Source organism: Chionomys nivalis, chromosome 14 (assembly GCF_950005125.1).
Source record: "Chionomys nivalis chromosome 14, mChiNiv1.1, whole genome shotgun sequence".
Taxonomy (NCBI): Eukaryota; Metazoa; Chordata; class Mammalia; order Rodentia; family Cricetidae; genus Chionomys; species Chionomys nivalis.
In genome coordinates this window covers 44,794,679-44,813,830 of record NC_080099.1, presented here as the reverse complement: position 1 = coordinate 44,813,830, position 19,152 = coordinate 44,794,679, and the positions used below count along the sequence as shown (strand labels likewise).

The window sequence follows — 19,152 nt, the reverse complement described above, 5'->3', positions numbered from 1 at the left end:
TATTTTATTGATTTTAGCCCTCAATTTGATTATTTCCTGTCATCTACTCCTCCTGGATGAGTCTCTTTTTGTTCTAGAGATTTCAGGTGTATTGTTATGTCGCTAGTGTGAGATTTCTCTGCTTTCTCTATGTAGGCATTAGTGCTATGAACTTTCCTCTTAGCACTGCTTTCACAGTGTCCCATAGGTTTGGGTACATTGTGACTTCATTTTCATTGGATTCTAGGAAGTCTCTTCTAATTTCTTTATTTCTTCCTTGAGCCAGGGGTGGTTCAATTGAACACTGCACAATTTCCGTGAGTTTGTAGGCTTTCTGAAATTAGTGTTGTTGTTAAATTCTAACTTTAAACCATGGTGATCTGATAAGATACAGGGGGTTATTCCTATTTTTTTTTTTTGTATCTGTTGAGGGTTTTTTTTTTTTTTTGTCACTGAGTATGTAGTCAGTTTTAGAGACAGTTCCATGAGGTACTGAGAAAAAGGTATATTCTTTTGTGTTTGGGTGGAATGCTCTGTAGATGTCTGTTAAGTCCATTTAAGTCATGACATCTGTTTGTTCTCTTATTTATTGTTAAGTTTCTGTCTTGTTGACCTTTCTATTGGAGAGAGTGGGGTGTTGAAGTCTCCTACTATTAGTGTATGGGGTTTGATGTGCGATTTAAGCTTTGGTAATGTTTCTTTTACGTATGTGATTTCTCTTGTATTTGGGGCATAGATATTCAGGATTGAGACTTAATTTAATTGTTCCTGTGATTAGTATAAAGTGTCCTTCTCCATCTTTTCTGATTGATTTTATTTTTAAGTCTATTTTGTTAGATTTTAGGATAGCTACACCCACTTGTTTCTTAGGTCCATTTGATTGGAAAATCTTTTCCCAACACTTTACTCTGAGTTAATGTCTGTCTTTGAGGTTTAGGTGTGTTTCTTGTATACAGCAGAAGGATGGATCCTGCTTCCATATCCATTTTCTTAGCCTATGTTTTTTATAGGTGAATTGAGGCCATTGAAAATAAGAGATGTTAATGGCCAGTGATTGCTAATTCCTACTATTTTTCTGTAATAGTGTTTATTTGCTTCCCTTCTTTGGGGTTTGCTGGTGTAAGGTTATCTGTTGCCTGTGTTTTGTGGGTGCAGTTAGCTTCCTTGAGTTAAAGTTTTTCTTCCAGTACTTTCTGTATGGCTGGATTTGTGGATAAGTTTTTGTTTAAATCTGGTTTTATTATGGAATATCTTGTCTTCTCCACTGATAGTGATTGAAAACTTTACTGGGTATAGGAGTCTGGACTTGCATTTGTGGTCTCTTAGTGTCTGCAGCACATCTGTCCAGGACCTTCTGACTTTTGTGGTTTCCATTAAGAAGTCAGGTGTAATTCTGGTAGGGGTATATGTTACTTGACCTTTTTCCTTTGCAGCTCTTAATACTTTTTCTTTATTCTGTATGTTTTGCATTTTGATTATTATATGGCAAGGGGACGTTTTTGGTTTTAGGTTTTTTTTTTTTTTTGATCTAGTGTAGCTGGTGTTCTGTAAGATTCTTATACCTTCATAGGAACATCCTTCTTTAGGTGGTAAAGTTTTCTTCTATGATTTTGTTGCATATATTTTCTGTGCCTTTGAGCTGGAATTCTTCACCTTCGTCTATCCCCATTCTTAGATTTGGTCTTTTCATGGTGTCCCAGATTTACTGGATGTTTTGTGTCAAGAATTTGTTGGACTTAACGTTCTCTTTGACCGATGAATCTATTTCCTCTACAATATCTTCAACACCTGAGATTCTCTTCCATCTCTTGTATTCTAATAGTTATGCTTGCCTCTGTATTTCCCATTCATTTACCCAAATTTTCCATATCCAGAATTCCCTTGGTTTGTGTTTTCTTTATTTCCTCTATTTCAGACTTCAAGTCTTGAACTTTTTGCTTCACCTGTTTGTTTTTTCTTGGTTTTCTTGGATTTCTTTAGGAGATTTATTGATTTCTTCCTATTTTTTGTTTGTCTTTTCTTTAGTTTCTTTAATGGAATTTTTTATTTCCTCTTTAAACGTCACCATCATCTTTATGTTTAAAATATTTTTCTTCTGCTTCTTTTGGGTTAGGATGATCAAGTCTTCCTGTTGTATGACCACTGGGTTCTAGTGTTACCATATTGCTTTTTAGGTTGTTGAATGAATCCATGCATTGGCACCTACCCATCTCGTCTTCCAATTGATGGTGACACTGTCTTTGCCTCTTGGTCCAATCTTTGCAGTGGCTGTCTGTGTCTTTGGGAACTGTTCTTGGTCTGCTCTGTACTGTCACTGTCTGTGTCTTGGGGAGTCACTGAGGTCTCTCTTGGTCTGCTCTCTTGATTCACTCTCTCGGTGCACTCTGTAGTCACAGCATGTGCTTCAGAGTTCCTCTCTTGGTCTGCTCTGTGTAGTTACAGCCTGTGCTTCAGAGTTCCTCTAAGGTCACAGGAGAGAGGAGGGTTTGGGGTGAAATGGGACTTGTAGCCTACAGGGTCCAATAGGTGAGGTGGGGTGTTGGGGTAACCTACTTGCAGGAGGCTTGCCTGATGGCTGGCTACAGAAGCTGAGGCAGGTGGGGGAGGAGCCCAAGGTTTCGTCCCGGTATGGAGGGCCTAGAGAGTGGGGTGCCCCACTGAGTTGGTGGTTACTCACCCCTTGGTCCTCTCTCTGTAGTTGCAGCCTATGTTTCAGAGTTCCTCCGAGGTTGTGGGGGTAGGAGTGTTTGGGGTCAGCTGAGTGGGACCTGTAGCTTACAGTGTCAGATTGATGGGGTGGGGGTGTTGGAGCAGACTACCTGCAGGAAACTTGCCTGCTGGCTGGCTAGAGAAGCTGAAGCAGGTGGGGGAGGGGCATTGGGTTTTACCCCCAGTGTGAAGAGCCTAGAGTGGGGTGTCCCGCCAGGTGGGTGGTCACTCACCTTTTGGTCTTCTCTGTGCAGTTAGTTGCAGTCTGGGTTTCAGAGTTCCCCTGAAGTCTAGAGGCCTATATGGTGTTCTATAAGCTTCTTATACCTTTATAATGTCCTTCTTTAGGTTGGGAAAGTTTTCTTCTATGATTTTGTTGAATGTGTTTTCTGTGCCTTCGAGCTGGGATTGTTCTCCTTTTTCTATCCCTATTATTCGTAGATTTGGTCTTTTCATGAGTCCCAGATTTCCTGGATGTTTTGTGTTAGGAATTTATAGGATTTAACATTTTCTTTGACTGATGAATCTATTTGTGTTTTCTTTATTGTTTCTATTTTAATTTTCAAGTCTTAAACCATTTCTTTCACCTGTTTGGTTTTTTTAACTTGGCTTTCTTTATGGAATTTATTGATTTCTTCCAAGTTTTTGTTTGTCTTTTTCTCAATTTCTTTAAGAGAACTTTTCATTTCCTCTTTAAGGGCCTCTATGATCTTCATAAAGTTATTTTAAAGTCATCTTCTCATTTTCATGCAACTGCATAGGAATGTTCAGGTCTTGCCGTTGTAAGATCACTGGGTTCTGGTGGTGCCATCTTGCTCTTTCAGTTGTTGGATGTATTCTTTTCTTTTTCTTTTTTTTTTGGGGAGGATTAGAAACAAGGTTTCTCTGTAGCTTTGTTTCCTGACCTGGATCTCCCCCTGTAGACCAGGCTGGCCTCAAACTCACTGAGATCCACCTCTGTCTGCCTCCCAAGTCCTGGGATTAAAGATGTGGAACACCACCACCCATCTATTGAATATGTTATTACACTGGTGTTTACTCCTCTGTTCTTCCGACTAGGGTGGGTTGTGCTTGTGCCTATGTAGTCTGCTATAGTTGCACTGGAGTGCTGGCCACAGGGAGGAGGGATGTTAAGGTATGTATGGTTGGGTAGAGGAGAAAGTCTTGGAGAGCCAGAGTCCAATGGGTGGGTGAGGATTGATGTTGCAGTCTGGAGGCAAGTCTCTCAAGTGTGCCACACCAACCCCAGGAGATTCTGTGTGACAAGTTCCACAGACTGAGGCGTTAGACTCCAAAGGGAGGAGGTCTCCTGGAACCGGTTGTGGAACTCTCTAGCCGGAGAGACATTATGGAGCCGTAGTTCTCATGGCAGTCTGTCTGCTTCTATTTCCTTTTAATATTTACGAGATGTTCCTGATAGCCTGGGCTGAGAAGAAGCCACCCCCTTGAAATGGGGTTACTGGCCATGACCTCTTCTTTGCTTCTTTGCTTCATAATTATTTACATAATTACAAAATAATACTTTGATAAAATCCTCCCAACAATATATGAATTTGTGTGGCTGTACGTGTGTAGATGAGGCTGGCTTTGACATTGTGGTATAGAAAGCATTGCTTAAGTATAGTTTTAAATTGAACTTTGAGGGTTTTTAATAAGACAAAATGCTATATGTTAGTTAAGGATTGCACATAAAATTTATTAACTTCATCTGGACCTTGGAGTCATCCATTAACTATAAGTGATTTTTTTTTCGTATTGTTCTGTTTAGTGATTATGATGGTATTTGTTCCGTTTGTAATTGATTCTTTAAACCCACCATCTAGGAAATGTAATACCTGATTGATTTTCTTGTCACAGGTGATTATGATAATTGTTCTTTGTAACTGCTTCACTGAACACATCTTTTAAGAATTGTAATGCCTGTTCTTCTTGTATAAAAACCCTTGTTTGAGAGCTGCAAAATGCACTCAGATTCAAACTGCCTCTGCATTTGTTTGTCACTGCCAAATCCTTACCTACCTGGTTTTCAAGAAACCACATCCCACAAAACCCCATACCCAGCTGGGGTGGTCAGCTGGGGTGGTCAGCGGCACAAGTGCTGGTTGAGGGGAGGGCAGCTGCATCAGAGAAGTGGAGTTCCACCAGACTTGGGGGCAGGGCCCAGCTGCCTTGCTGGTGCTGGGATGGGAGGGGAAAGGGCACAGGATGTGTCTGGACTTTGGGACAGTTTGGCTGTGAGGTCAATCACTCACCTGTTCTTCGAGCCTGTGTAGTCTACTGGGGATTCAAGGGACGGCTGGCCATGAGCAGGATGTTCAGGTTGAGCAAGAGTGGATCTTGGATGGAGAGAGACCAGTGGGTAGCAAGGGTGGTCATGTAGCCTGGGGGCAGGTCTCTCACCTGCTTGCCAACTGGTGGTATTCTTGATGTTTTCTTGTATACAGTTTGAAAGAGGTACTTGTATTCATTTGCAAGAGCACAATGTTCATTGCTGCTCTATTCATAATAGCCTGAAATCAGAAACAACCTAGAAGTCCCTCAACAGAAGAATGCATAAAGAAAGTGTGGTATATTGACACAATGGAGCATTACTCGGCCATTAAAAAAGAATGAGATCATGAAATTCACAGGTATATGGATGGAACTAGAAAAACTTTCATCCTGAATAAGGTATCCCAGACCCAGAAAGACAAATATGGCATGTATTTGCTTGTTTGTGGGTAATTGCTGGTAAGTCAATGATAACCAACCTACAATCCTTAGAACCACAGAATGTAGGTGGAGCGTAAGGGTCTAGATCTTGTTAGAAAAGGGAAATTGAGGCTGGGCGGTGGTGGTGCACACCTCTAATCCCAGCACTCGGCAGGCAGAGGCAGGCGGATCTCTGGGAGTTCGAGGCCAGCCTGGTCTACAAGAGCTAGTTCCGGGACTGGCACCAAACCAAAGCTACAGAGAAACTCTGTCTTGAAACCCCCCCCCCCAAAAAAAAAAAGAAAAAGAAAGAAAAGGGAAATTGAATAGTTAGGAGTGGGTGCGGGACTGGAACAGAAGGGTCAAGTGAGGAAGGGAAGAGGAAAGGAGGATGAAGGAGGAAATATTGGGAGAGACAGTTAAAATTAAGGGCCATTTGAGGGGTATGGAAACCTAATACAGTAGGAGCTGTTTTATGTGTGTGTGTGTGTGTGTGTGTGTGTGTATATATATATATATATATATATATATATATATATATATATGAAAATCACCTATATGAAATAGTCAAATAATGGGAGAGACAGAGGAAATGTGAAAGAAAACATTCTGGGCATTGGCATCTGAGGGTCCATTCTAGGGCAGACAAGGAAGAAAATGTGAAGTGGGAAGTACCCACAGGCATTGAGGAATGGCACAGATGGTAGAGATGTTGTTCCTGTTACATTTTAGATCCAAACTTCCCTTGGAAATGAAAGGGAGACTGACAAAATTATAGAAAGTGAAAAAAGGAAGAGAGAATGGAGAAAAGTTGTTAAAGTCAAGAGATGGTTCTCTAGACTAAAAGCTGTCAAACTCCCTTCCCCTTGGTCATCATGTCCTTGGCCCAGGAAGGAAGGGAGTTTACACTGAGGTGCCTGTAAAAAAGCTTGATGCTTTCATCCTGAAGGGAAGCACCCTAGGGAAAGTAGGGGAAATAAGGAAAAGAAAAGCAAGATATATTTTCCCATTAATGCAAAGCAGAGTGGCATCTGAGGAGGTCAAGAGTCAGCCTCTACTCATGGGAGAGAAGGACAATGTTACCTTACTGTAAACAGGTAGGTTTCTGTGTCACCAGCTCACAAAAAAAAAAAAAAAAAAAAAAAAAATGGCATGGAGACTTATGAAAGCCTGCCCTCTAGCTTAGGCTTGTCCCACTAGCTCTTATAACTTAAATTAACCCATTCATATTAACCTACATTTTGCCCTATGGCTTCTTACCTCTTTTCCATCTTGTACCTCCTGTTTTGTCTCTGTGTCCTCTGATGTCTCTCTCACTCTTAGATTTTCCTCCTTTCCTTCTCTCTCTGCCCCACCTAACCTCTTCCTTCCTGGCTATTGGCCACCTAGCTCTTTCTTAAAGCAGTCAGAGGGCATCTTGGAAAGACATAGCTTCACAGTGTACAAAAAATTATCGCACAACACCTCACGATTCCAGCAGATCTGAGTCCCATTACAAGAGTCTCTCTAGTTCTTATATTCTCACTGGCATTGCAACAAGCCAAGCTCATGAGAATAGCGTTTATTAGATTAAATACTTGCTTTCACAGATATGAGAGGAGCGTCTGTGAAGAGGATCTCAGGTTGTGGTATTTTATCTTTTTCTATGTCACCTGGTCACATCACCTTCTTCCTTTTGATTGGCAGGAAATTTGTCTGGTTCCATGCAAATTAACTGAAGGATTTCCCATAATATCCTGACCTGGTCACGAGATCTCAGGACCTGGTTTCATAACTGCTTGTTGGCTCAGGTGTTCTGTTGCCCCAGATCTAAAATTAGACAATAGAGCTTGTCCCCAACCGCTTCCTCTGCTCATATCTTACTTATGTCTAACCTAGAGATCTGAAATGATAAAATATGTCCCCAAATGTTAAACCAAGGGTTATAAAATTAAATTGGAAAACTTTCTCTTAAGCCTATTTTCCTTCTACTCCCATTCATTCTTGCTTGTCTTGTATGACTTACATTAAAGGCATTTAAACTTTTAATGGATAGCATGTGAGAAGCAAGTTTGCTGAAAGCAGAGCTACCAGGCTAGCTCATGGATGCTATGCTGGGGGACTACATAGACTAAAAAAGTCTACTCGTGCCAGAAGTCAGTCCCATTTACTACCCTGCTTTAAAGCAGGCCTACTCAGATGAGGCACTGCTCGGTGGGTATGGGCTACTCAAGTATGGTGTGTGTAACTGAAACACAGAAACAGCTTAAAGTAAATTAACAAATGGTTTCAAGAAGCAAATAATAGAAAAATAACCATAAGTCCTAAGCAGACTAGGCCTAATATTGAGCAAAACTTTTGTCAATTTTCCCCAGTGGTCGTTATTTGTCAGTGTCTCGTTTCCCTGGATCTTGTTTCTGGAACTAGAGTTTGGAGTTACTATAGATGCTTAATGGGTTTTAGGAAGGAAATTAGGCCTGGCACAGGAAACACATAGACCAAACTATTAAGACTGGTACCTCACCTTCTTTCAGTTTGATAGGTATTTAACACCTGTTATTGGAAAGACCCTGTTGGACTTGAAGCAACACAGAAAGATGTACTTAATGGCATTAAGAACGGCTTTCTCAGCCAGGTAGTGGTGGTACATGCCTTTAATCCTGACACTGAGCAACAGAGGCAGGCAGATCTCTGAGTTTGAGAATAGCCTGGTCTACAAGTAAGTTCCAGGACAGCCAGGGCTACACAGAGAAATCCTGTCTCAAAAAACCAAAACCAAAAAAAAAAAAAAAAAAAAAAATGGCTTTCCAAAATCATATGGCCTATGAATGCTGCTTAATTCCAAGTCTATTGGGGTAAGTTGAATCATGATTGGGCGGGGGGGGGGGTGCTTTCATCTTATTTTGATATATTTGGGTGTTTTCTTGTGCCTGAAATTAAATGCATGTGTGTACTTTAGTAAAATTGCTTTTCTTACGGTTCATTGTTATCTTGTGGCATCCAGTCACTAAAGTTCACTGACCACCACCACCAAATTTAGAAAGCTGTGACACTGCAATTACAGCAGTTATGGATCCCAGGTGACCTTCAAGAGTGAGTCACCTCTTTTCACATCGTCTACTGTGGAACTGACAGCACAAAGTGCACGCTGGTCCTGCCTAGGAGATAACATCCCCATTGGGTCTCTGACGCCAAACAGAACAAAACCTTTTCTTGGCTTCTGTCCTGTTTCCTGAAGAATGGACAGTGTACAGAGACCCGTGAGTGACCTCAAGTGAGACAACAGCCCTCAGTGAGCCAGCACAACACTGTGAACTCCTCCCCAGGCCAGGACCCGCTCTTCATCTATATCAGTGGTTCTCAACCTTCCTAATGCTGCAACCCTTTAATACAGTTCCTCATGTCATGGTGAGCCCAACCATAAAATTATTTTTGCTGCTACTTCCTAACTGTAATTTTGCTACTATTATGAATTGCAATGCAAATATCTGATATGCAACCCCTGTGAAAGAGTTGTTAGCCCCCCCACAGGGTAAAGTGACCCATAGGTTGAAAACTGTTGGTCTACATGGATCACCAAAGCACAGTATCATAGCCCCATGCCTTTATCTCTTTCCTCAATCTAAAGCCTGGCTTCTTTGGAAGAGGAGAAAGGAAATGAGTGCAGGTAAAGGCCGCATCACTTCTCAAAGGCCTGGTATGCAAGGCCCCACCTAACAATACTATTGCAGTGTAAATATAACTATACTTTGAAAATGAACCAAACTATTTGAGAATAGGGCAGAAAATCCAGGATGCCTACTTGGAAATTTTACTCAAGAATGTGGAAGCCAGGCTATTGTTCCACAGGTACATTCACTTCTTGGAAATCAACATGAATGTTTTGGTTGTCACACAAAGTCTTTAAAAACTTTAACAGCCTAGTATTGTGCACATTAAACAGACTTTAAACTACAACCCACATCTTGAGTAGATTAGGCAATACCTATATCCATGAAACATGATCAACTCTAGATGTTTTGATGATACGTGAGACTAATCACTCACAACACATAACCATTCAAGAGGCATACACAGGTTTATGAAGCGGCCCTGATAACCTTTAAGATTAAGTACATAGGGTCTTGGGGTTCATCCTATAGATTCCACAACCAGCAAAAGCAGTGATTTTTCTATTTCAGTATGATTGTGAGAAAAAAAAAAAACATATGATATAAAGATTTCTTCAAAGTTTGAGATTTGGAGGAAGGGAAGACAAAATTCCCAAAGATAACTCCATGCTGGTCTTGAACTCTTTGATATCTAGAGCTGCGGTCCTCACACTCAAGTTCTCAGAGAAGGGTTCGCCAGGACACTTCAGTTTTCTTCCACCATGCTCATCATCCCTTTCCTGCTGTACTCATAGGCCAAAAACAGAGCAGCATTAGAAGGGATGGCTCGAATCATAGTGGCCTTCATTCCAGAATACAAGGTTAATATTCCTTCATTCCTCACAACACTAACAAAGGTTCGGATTAATCCTGCTGGCTGCCCAGACATAGAAAGAACCTGGATTCTGGATTTAATACAGTCCACTGGGAATATAATAAGCCAGAGGCAGATCCCAGCAAAGCCTCCACTTAACATCAAAGGGACAGGGCCTAGTTCATCCTTTGGTCTCCCTGACGCAAAAAATGATCGACCAAGTTCATATCCCCCAAAGAAGAAGAAATAGCCAGGTATCTCCTGAGCTAGAGTGGTGGGGAGTCCACGATAGAAGCCAAAGAGACCTTCCTTCATGAAGATACTCTTAACCATGGACCAAATTGTGTCATGACTTTTCACTATCTTCCCTGACATCTTCATTTCATACATGGTCTGCAGCCGGCACTTCACGAGCTCAGTGGGACAGAGGGCCAGCGCAGCGAATGCGGAGGCCAGTGACCCAGCAGTGGCAGTCTGGAAGTCATTCAGCTCTGCGTTCTGGTCTACTCTGGCTACTTTCCTAACAAACTGTTGGCAGAAGCCATAGCACATGAACAGTACAGAGCTCTGGGCGACGTAGGCTAGCAGTGCAGGACTGGTTCCCCTGTATAAGCCCGGGAATCCTACTTGGTGATAGGTCTTCAGGAAGCAGTCGGTGAGGCCCTTGTACAGGTTTGGGAATGTCTGCATCTTCACTTTTATGGTGTCAAAGGGCTGCCCCGTCAGCACACAGGCTGCGCCGCCAACGGCACCCGCGGTGAGGTCTATGGTGGCTTGGACGGCAGGGTGGACTTCATGTTCGTCCACCCCCTCATGGGTGTCGTCGGTAGGCAAGTTTCCGTGGGCTACCACGGCCGGCCGCTGTGCTGTGGGCCCTGTGTCTGTCTCCCAGCCAAGGCCGCTCAACCCAAAGTCTTGGGCCGCCGCACTCCCCAGCCGCTTGGGAATAACCCCCCTCCACGCGCATGCACGAGTGCCCCACTGTCCCCGTGGGCAGCAGGGGGCCATAAATTCATACGTACAAGGAAAGGCTTTACTGGAGCTGGGGGTGTAGGTCAGTGGTAGAGCATGTGCCTAGCTGGGTGGGCCGCGGCTGTTACATCCTCAGTAGTACCACAGAAAGCTGAGGATGGAAGAATGCTCCCCCTTTGGCGGCCAGATTTCTGGTTTCTTACCACACAAAATGACACCAGTGGGTGCTCTCAGTTGATCTAGACTGGATTTAAAGGGCACAACCTAAGGAAAAGGTTTTATGATACAGAGGACAGGTCATGAGTGGGGTGCCGTGCCTTTTAACTCCAGCATTCAGGAAGCGGAGGCAGGCTTTGGGAGGTTGAAGTCAGTCAGGGACACTGCACAATCTGCCCCCAAAATGAAGAGAGAGATGAAATACTTGGAAACTGTTACTCTCAAATCCACAAAACACCTCTAGCCAAATGCTCCTCTCTCTTCTCTGGCGGCAGGAGAGACAGGAATCTGAGACATGCAGACAAGCTACTTTGGGGGTGAAACCAAATCTGGGGCCAGACTGTATGCTGAAGTTTTTCATTTAGCTTTCCTGGACTATATTTAAAAGTGAAGCTTTAATCGCTGATAGAGATGGGCAGTTCTGAGTTCAAGGCCAGCCTGGTGTACAGGGCCAGGTCCAAAAGAGCATAGGGAACCTGTTTCAAAAACCAAAACAGTGAGGCATCAAAAATCAGACTACGCATGGTAAGAGTTAGGGGTTTTTATTCGGTCGGTCGGTTTATTTTATGAACGTTTTGCCTGCACATACGTGCATCACGGAGTGCCTAGCGCCCATGGAGGTCAGAAGAGGGTTGGATCCCCTGGAACTGGACTTAAAGTGGTTGAAAGCCACCACATGGGTGCTGAGAACCCAACCTGGGTCCCTGCAAGACCTAGGGACTCTTAACCATGAGCCATCTCTGCAGCTCCTAACCCTCTAATCTCCGAATGTGTATCTATACCTAAATGCTGATTTCACAGGACCCCTGTAGTAAATACATACAGGCTGGCACACAAATTTCCTCTTCAGCCGTTCACCTCATTCACACTTAATGTGTCTGTTTTGAGATGTGGCCTTCATTGGTTCAATTTATACAGAAAAATAAACTTTCTATTCTCTGTGAGATGGGGGATGGTACTTGGCTTCACAGGATAGGAATCTTGGGTATCAATAGCCCTGAGCACAGACTTCATGGCTAGTAACCATCAGTAGTGGATAACATTAGGAAAAAATTCTATTGTAAAAGATACTGATTCACATATTGGTAAGGTTACTCATATTTTCAGACAAGTTTCTAAAGGATTTATATAACAAACCATAATTTTTGCATTAAAAAACATAAATGTAATCTGCTGTGTACAAATCAAATAAAGGCATGGGATACTACATCTTAAAACATTAATGTAAATCATTCTAGGAAGTTGGTAAGAAAGGGTGCTTTTTTGTTGAACCTCTAAATGACTTGTTCATAGGGAATCTTCCTTAGTATCTTAAAGCATTATTTCTTTTGAATGTCTTCAAAATTTGTTCATGGGGTAAGATCTGTATGCAGCTTGGTGATAAAGCAATTGTTTAGTATTTCCAAGGCCCAGAGCACATGCATGCACACACACCCAGGAAAAAAGCACACCTTGTTCATGAACCCAGAAACCCTAAAAAATGTTCATCTGTATACCACACTTCTTAGCCAAAAGACACATGAGAAATGTAAATCTTTCACAATAAAGCAGGATTTTTTTGGATCCTAATCTTCAGCTAAGTCTTTCTTTTAAAATGTTTGTGACAGATAATGATTCATTATGCCATATTTTAATATTAATACAAAGATGCCCAGAAACAATAAAGCTACAGGAATAAGTCGAGTCAGCTTTTGTTGCAGATATTTGAAGCAAACTTTCCAAATTATAAGCTTTGATTTACATCCTTTGTTGACTCTGAAGCAAACCCTAATTAAAACAGCTGTTTCCTAAGCCTGTAATCACAGCACTGGACTGACTGGAGTTCAAGGTCAGGGTGAGCTACACAGTGAGTCAAAAAAAAAAAAAAGTGTTTCTTTGTAAACTTTGTTCTGCTATCATTTCAATCCCTCTTTAATCCTAAAGACTGTTCAACGCCTATTTATGATCCAGTCCAGTGAATGGGAACATTTCTTTGTTCACTGTTCGCTGCTCTAAGTCAGTCTGCCATATGATTTAAGTCACTAAACCAATCGTCCTGTGAGCCTGGTAACACTATCACCTCCATTTCAGAGGTAAGAAAATTGAAGCAAACAGATTTAGCTCAAATTATGTGCCCCCTCCGAAAAAAAAAAATCACACAAAATAACTGATCTGATACAAACACAGGTGTGCCTTGACGTCGAGCTGTTGAGCCTCCTAGTTTTGGATTCAGCAGCTGAGACAGCTGGCAGTACAACAGAAGGGCAAGTTCCCAATGAATGGGGCTGGGTGACTTCCATTTTGAACATACATACTTGGCTTGCTTGCCAGGGGGCTGCTTCCAAGTATTTACAGGACACAGCTGAATATATTAGATCTGAATTTCATATCAGACTGAAACTATAGATTTGAGAATCCAAGTTGAGCTAATAACTGAACCAGGACCAGACCAGTGGGATATTCTGTTAATAAATGTGCATTTGGCATCCTTCCCTTCAAAGACCAATCCAGGCATCACCTGCATCCAGATCTTAGTACAAACTGACCAAATACTCTATTTTCTCCAGGGTCAATTCTTAGATATACTTAGAAATTTTCAACTGCCACTTTGTTAAGAAACAGTTTCTGACCTTAAGAAATACTCTATGGCACCCACCTTTAAATCCATCCTTTGGGAGGCAGAGGCAGACGACTCTCTGTGAGTTTGAGGCCAGTCTGATCTACAGAGTTAGTTCTAGTACAGCCAGGGCTACACAGAAAAACACTGTCCCCCCCAAAATAAAATAAAATAAGAAAAAGAAAGAAAAAAGAAAAACATATTTAAGGAAATCTTTCTTAAGTTGCACTGTGGTCATGAGCTTGAGAGAACATTTTGGTACAAGATAAATGATCAGATGTGAGGGAAATTGCCTTCTGAAGCCTTTTACATGTTAAGAAATTTGATTCTAGACTTGAAGTCTAAATAATTGTTTTTTCTACACTTTACCACTAATGTTTCCTAACAAATAGAAAACTTAAGTGAACTTTATTTTATGAAGCAAGTATTTTCAAATGGAAACTTACAAACCAATCAGACACAAATTAATTTTAACTATGCTCCTTATCAGTCTGATTTTTTTTTCTAAAAATACCCCTTTCAATTGTGAAACCATTAAATGCTTCAGAGAAACTGAAAATTATGTGTATGAATTTTTAAAATACCAGACCAGGATACAGGCTTTCACAATGGGAAATACCTATGAAATAACATGAACATGCATCAGCCTATTAAATAACTGCAACAATTAAATCAGCAATAGTTAAGAATGTAATTTTAATTCAAATAAGTGCAATGGTTTATCTGATAACCACTGTTCTTCTGATCCCACTACTTTACACAGATAACCTTAGTGCTTAATAAAAACGCCGATAGTTTAAGATGGCTCTGGACCCAGTGTTCTCAAACCTCCAGGTAGATCTGACCTTTAATAGAATGCAAAGATGAATTTTTCCATTTCCTTACCTGTGTATTCCTTTTCCTGAAAACATAAAAGAACAGTATGTGTCTTTATCTACAAAACATAACCACACCATTCAGTCATTAAACTCCATGTATCTATCTCAACTCTCACTATTCATAGAAGAAAAAGATTAACATTATAATGCAAAAACTGGTAGCTTTTATTGTGCAAGAAACAACTTATGCAAAAACTTACATTTCTATACATGGAAACTTGCTGGGTAGCTAATAAAATAGCTACTGTATACATACATTAAAAAAATAAAAATAACTTCACTGCCCATAGGCTAGCTTCTTACTGATCTTAGCACCACAGAATAGAAATAAAAACTTCTGGAAAAGAGACAAATGTAAGTCCTATGGTGAATGATTAAAGTTCAACTGTTCACTAATTTTACAACTTCCCTACACCTGCCCATGTAACCCTACTTCCTAAAGAATGAAAACCTCGGTAATAGTTCCAAAAATAACCAACAGAATTCAACAAAACTCCTAACACTATAGCGAATAATTCTGAGATCGTTATTATGAAAATAAAAATTTTCTCAAGCTGACCAGTCAAAGAACAGAAATCAACATTCTCACTTCTCTAGGAGTGATTCTAGTTCTTCCTGCAAAGAACTAAGCTGCTCTTTCTCCCTGTCTTCTTTTTGTTTGAGTTCATCCAGAACAGCTTGAAACCTGTTCTTGAGAGCCAAGTTTTCTACTTTCATGATGAGATCCTCCTGGCGCTTTGCCCTGTCTTGGGTCTCCTGGAGCTTGCCTTTCATGTTATCAATCTGTTTCTGAATTCCCATAACCAACTGGTTGGTTCCTTCATTTTCTTGGTGCTGTTCATCTGACTCATTGAGCTTGTCTTGTAGCTGCCTCTCCAGATCTTCCTCGGTGTCAATGATGTTGACATCTTCCTCATCTTCACTGCTGCTGCTGAGGTCATTGAATATCTCTCGAAGCTCATCGTGTTCTAGTGAGTCATGGCCCTGCCTGTGGCCAGACATTCCTGGAGAGGAGATATCGAGGCCTTGATTTTCAGTCTCCTTTGTTTCATCTTCAGCAATTATCTCCCAACGAGTGCTGACAGCTTCAGCATCGGTACTCAGCAACCGCTTCACTTCTTTTTCCACATCGGGAGACTCAATATACTTCTTCTTTGCTGTCTTCCGGAACCTTCTCTTTCTGACATTTTTTAGAGGTAGAGTGATTCCATGGTTCCAAACAAACTTTTTCTCTTTGTCCTTATCTTTTTTCTTGCTTGCTTTGGGATCAGCGGTGGCAACGGGCTCCTCCACAGGAGGGTATAGGTCACCATCTACTGTGGATACAAGCATCTGACAGATATCTGCTGTCTTGTAAAAGGTTTTTTTGTCGATGGTTTTTAAGCTTTCCATAACACAAGGCAAATCTACCAATTTTGCGGCCAAGGGCACTCGATCCACCCTGACAATTCCATGCCGCCCGTCAGGGTGTAACTCAATGGTCAGTCTGTCCTTCAGGTTGACGTGTCCAGACTGCACCGCCCTCCTCACAGTTGAGGCATATTCTGGGGGCAATCGTAAAATAAACTGGCTCTCTAGTTCATGAGGCGCATCGTCTTTGCTCTTACTCATCTTTAATTCCTTGGGAGTTACTCCTCCAACAAATGCTTGCTGCACTAAAAGAGTTCAGCTCCTACAACAGTTAAAAAGGGGCTGTTGTTAGTATAATTTCAAATTCTTAGCGAGTTCAACAGCAACTAAGTGGAACACCAGCTAGTATCTATTTTGTCTTAATTTAAATTAAGTCTCCATTCTTATCACTAAACATGCTACCCTCCCCCCTCTGGCATTTTTCCCCGTTAAATTCACTCGTCTACTAGATGCAATTCCTAGTGGAGCATCTAAGCGCCCTGAGGAGGGGGCTTTAGGCACTGACGTTAAGTCTGGCAGACAATCCCAATCAATCCATAAATTCTCTGCAGTAAAACATTTAAAAAGCGAGGCGCAGCGAACTCTCTTCGCCTCGGGTACTTACAGTCTGCGGGCGAAGTACAGCTTCCCGCGGCCGGGAGCGGCGCGTCCGCCTTTCGGTTTCTCCGCGCTTTCGGCCGCCGCACACCGACCTGCGCGCCACCAACGAAAGGGCTCAGGTCCCGCGGCGCGAAATCTCGCCGGCCGCCGCTCGCAGCAGCGGACTCCGGAGCTCACCGCCTCCGTCCGCCACCCACCTACGCAGAAAACAAGCGCGGAAGAGGCGCTACGTCACTAACCGGAAGTAGACGCGGGCGCCCGTGGCCCGCCGCTCCACCGGAAGTACTAGCGTCACGGCGCGCGCAGGCACAGGCGCAGTCTCGCAGTTACGTTATATTCTCGCGAGAGTTTGCTCTATACGCCTTTAACGTTAGTGTTTTCAGAAAAGCTTTGGTTTGGAAATGAAAGTTAAGGAGTCCGAGGAGAAAGACATAAGTTGGGCCCCTAAGACAGCATTTTCATGGAATTGTGAGGCGGGATAGTTTCTAGTCTAACAAGAATTATCGGAGATAAGGACGTCCTTGCAGAAAGCATCTTTGTATCCCAGGGCGTACCCAGTCTGCCTCCTCCACAAGGGAATTAATCACAAACTTAACTGTAAAGTACCAACACCAGCAGAGTGAGACTATATTTCTGTTCACTCTATAATGCTAAATGTATAATCGTGTTAATTATGAAGATGACGAGGGGAACTAAGCCTTTGGGTTCATTTGTATTTCGTGGTGCTCTAGAGGACCAAGAGTGATTCTTTCTGATATCTGGTAGATATAAATGTTAACAAAAGCCATATGGTGGCACGGGTTCATTTAGAACAGAATCGTCTGAAACACAAATGGTCTGATTGTGGAGTATCCAGAGACAACTGCTTGGACATGGGTTTAAGCCAATAGAAAATCTGAATTAGCTGGAGCTGGTCAGTGTCTACACTGGGTGTTTGGAATCCCAAAGTAGCCTCAAGCCTTTCTTAGTGTGATCTTTTAAGCACAAAAACTATGAGTTGATATGCTTCAGTTAACAAGATCAGTTAGCCAGAAGTGGAACTACAGAAGCCAAAAACCAAGGTTAGTATATTTTTTAAGATGCTCCCAGAACTATGGACATGGATGAATTAGGTCTCTGTTTTCATTTTGGCGGGTAGTACTGTCTTTGTGCTGCGTTTTATGGCCTGAATGATAAGTCTATCGTGGAATCAGTTGTGCTAAGGTCAGGGAGCTTCTTAAAATTGAAGTGTAATATGGAAGCCTTTTTATCTTTTTTAATACATTGTCTCTGAAGCCTTACCTAAGTGGAACCTTGAAATTCTAAGGCTCCTTCTGCCCCTGTCAGTCTTCTAAATGCTGGAATAACAGCCACTGTCCCCAACATGTCCTGGCTCTTAATGGCGAGTACTTTTTTAAATTATTTTAGAATTTATTTCACTTTTTTTACTGTCTTTCTGCTTTGAACTGTTTGTACTATGGAGAGTTAGGTGTGCATCAGCATATGGTATAGGTCTTTCAAATAAATAAACATGGTTCCCATATTGGGTTTTTTTTTCATCCCTGGTCGACCTCAACCACGTTCAAATCCACCTGCCTCTGCCTCCTGAGCACCAGGATCAAAGAAGTGTTCCATCATACATGACTGTCTCCTTTTCTTGATATCCATTGTCCTTCTTTAGTTGGATCTCTTTGGCATTGCAAAGTCATTGTGATTAATGTCTTCTAAAATACTACCATATTTAAATTAAAATTATCCTCTTTAACTGTAATCAGCATTTCCAAAATTCACTTTATTTTTTATATACTTAATTGACTTCATGGTAGAAAGCTTGGTCTTGTTCATTGTATTCCAGTGACTAATATAAGAAAATAGGAGCCAGGCTTGGTGGTCAGCGCCTTTAATCCCAGCACTCACGAGGCAGAGGCAGGTAAGTCTCTTTGAGTTGGAGGGCAGTCTGATCTACATAGCAAGTTCCAAGCCAGTCAGGACTATATAATGGGTCCTGTCTAAGAATAAATAAAAAATACAAATAGGAGGAACATACAATTGCTAATTGAATAAAATGGTTGATCTATTTTAAGAAAAATGTAGCATAAATCCTATAAAACTTTACAAGATAAAAACTATTCTATGTCACCTTAAAATTCAATAAAGCCATTTAGTGCATGGTGCCTTCCTAGTTAAGTGCAGTGTTGATTATAAAGTGGGGATGTTTACTGACAGTGTGTCTTGTTTGAGTATCAAGTGTTCCCCCAACCATTTCAGTTGCCATATTTCAGTTGCCAGTTGATGGGCTTTGTGGGAGTGATTGAATCCTGAGGATTCTGATCTAATCAATGTGCTAATTCCCTGATGAATAATATGACATTATTGAGATGTGATGAAAAGTAGGTGGTGGGGTCCAGATGGAGAACAAAGGACAGTTGGGACACACCTTGGGGACATATCTCTTATCCTAGCTTCATTCACTTCTTGGCCACTATGAGCTGGACACCTTTGCTGTCTCATATTCTCCCAGCATTAGGCTGTGCTTCATCAGGCCCAAAAACATAGAGCCAGGAAGCCTGTGACTGAAGACACTGATACCAGGAGGCAAAATAAGTCTTTTCTTTCATTAAATTGTTTATGTTAGATACCTTGTCAAAGGGACTGTCTTAGTTAGGGTTTCTATTGCTG

The 19,152-nt window shown here is 41.7% G+C and overlaps 2 protein-coding genes across 2 annotated transcripts; both read right to left on the bottom strand.

Annotated features, from left to right (window-relative positions):
- Positions 1 to 9,714: 9,714 nt before the first annotated feature.
- Positions 9,715 to 10,605, bottom strand: LOC130886517 (mitochondrial ornithine transporter 2-like). Its single transcript, XM_057788437.1, has one exon. It carries the CDS (start codon positions 10,510 to 10,512, stop codon positions 9,715 to 9,717), a length of 798 nt encoding a protein of 265 aa, XP_057644420.1. The 5' UTR covers positions 10,513 to 10,605.
- Positions 10,606 to 14,261: 3,656 nt separating this feature from the next.
- On the bottom strand, positions 14,262 to 16,716 carry Taf7 (TATA-box binding protein associated factor 7). The gene is made up of 2 exons (XM_057788836.1): positions 16,499 to 16,716; positions 14,262 to 16,156 (listed from the first exon to the last, which is right to left on the bottom strand). Exon 2 carries the CDS (start codon positions 16,093 to 16,095, stop codon positions 15,070 to 15,072), a length of 1,026 nt encoding a protein of 341 aa, XP_057644819.1. The 5' UTR covers positions 16,096 to 16,156; positions 16,499 to 16,716; the 3' UTR covers positions 14,262 to 15,069.
- Positions 16,717 to 19,152: the final 2,436 nt, after the last annotated feature.

Excerpts from the sequence above, each read along its gene's own strand:
- Taf7 (XM_057788836.1), bottom strand. The coding sequence starts at position 16,095 with ATGAGTAAGAGCAAAGACGATGCGCCTCATGAACTAGAGAGCCAGTTT.
- LOC130886517 (XM_057788437.1), bottom strand. The coding sequence starts at position 10,512 with ATGCAGACATTCCCAAACCTGTACAAGGGCCTCACCGACTGCTTCCTG.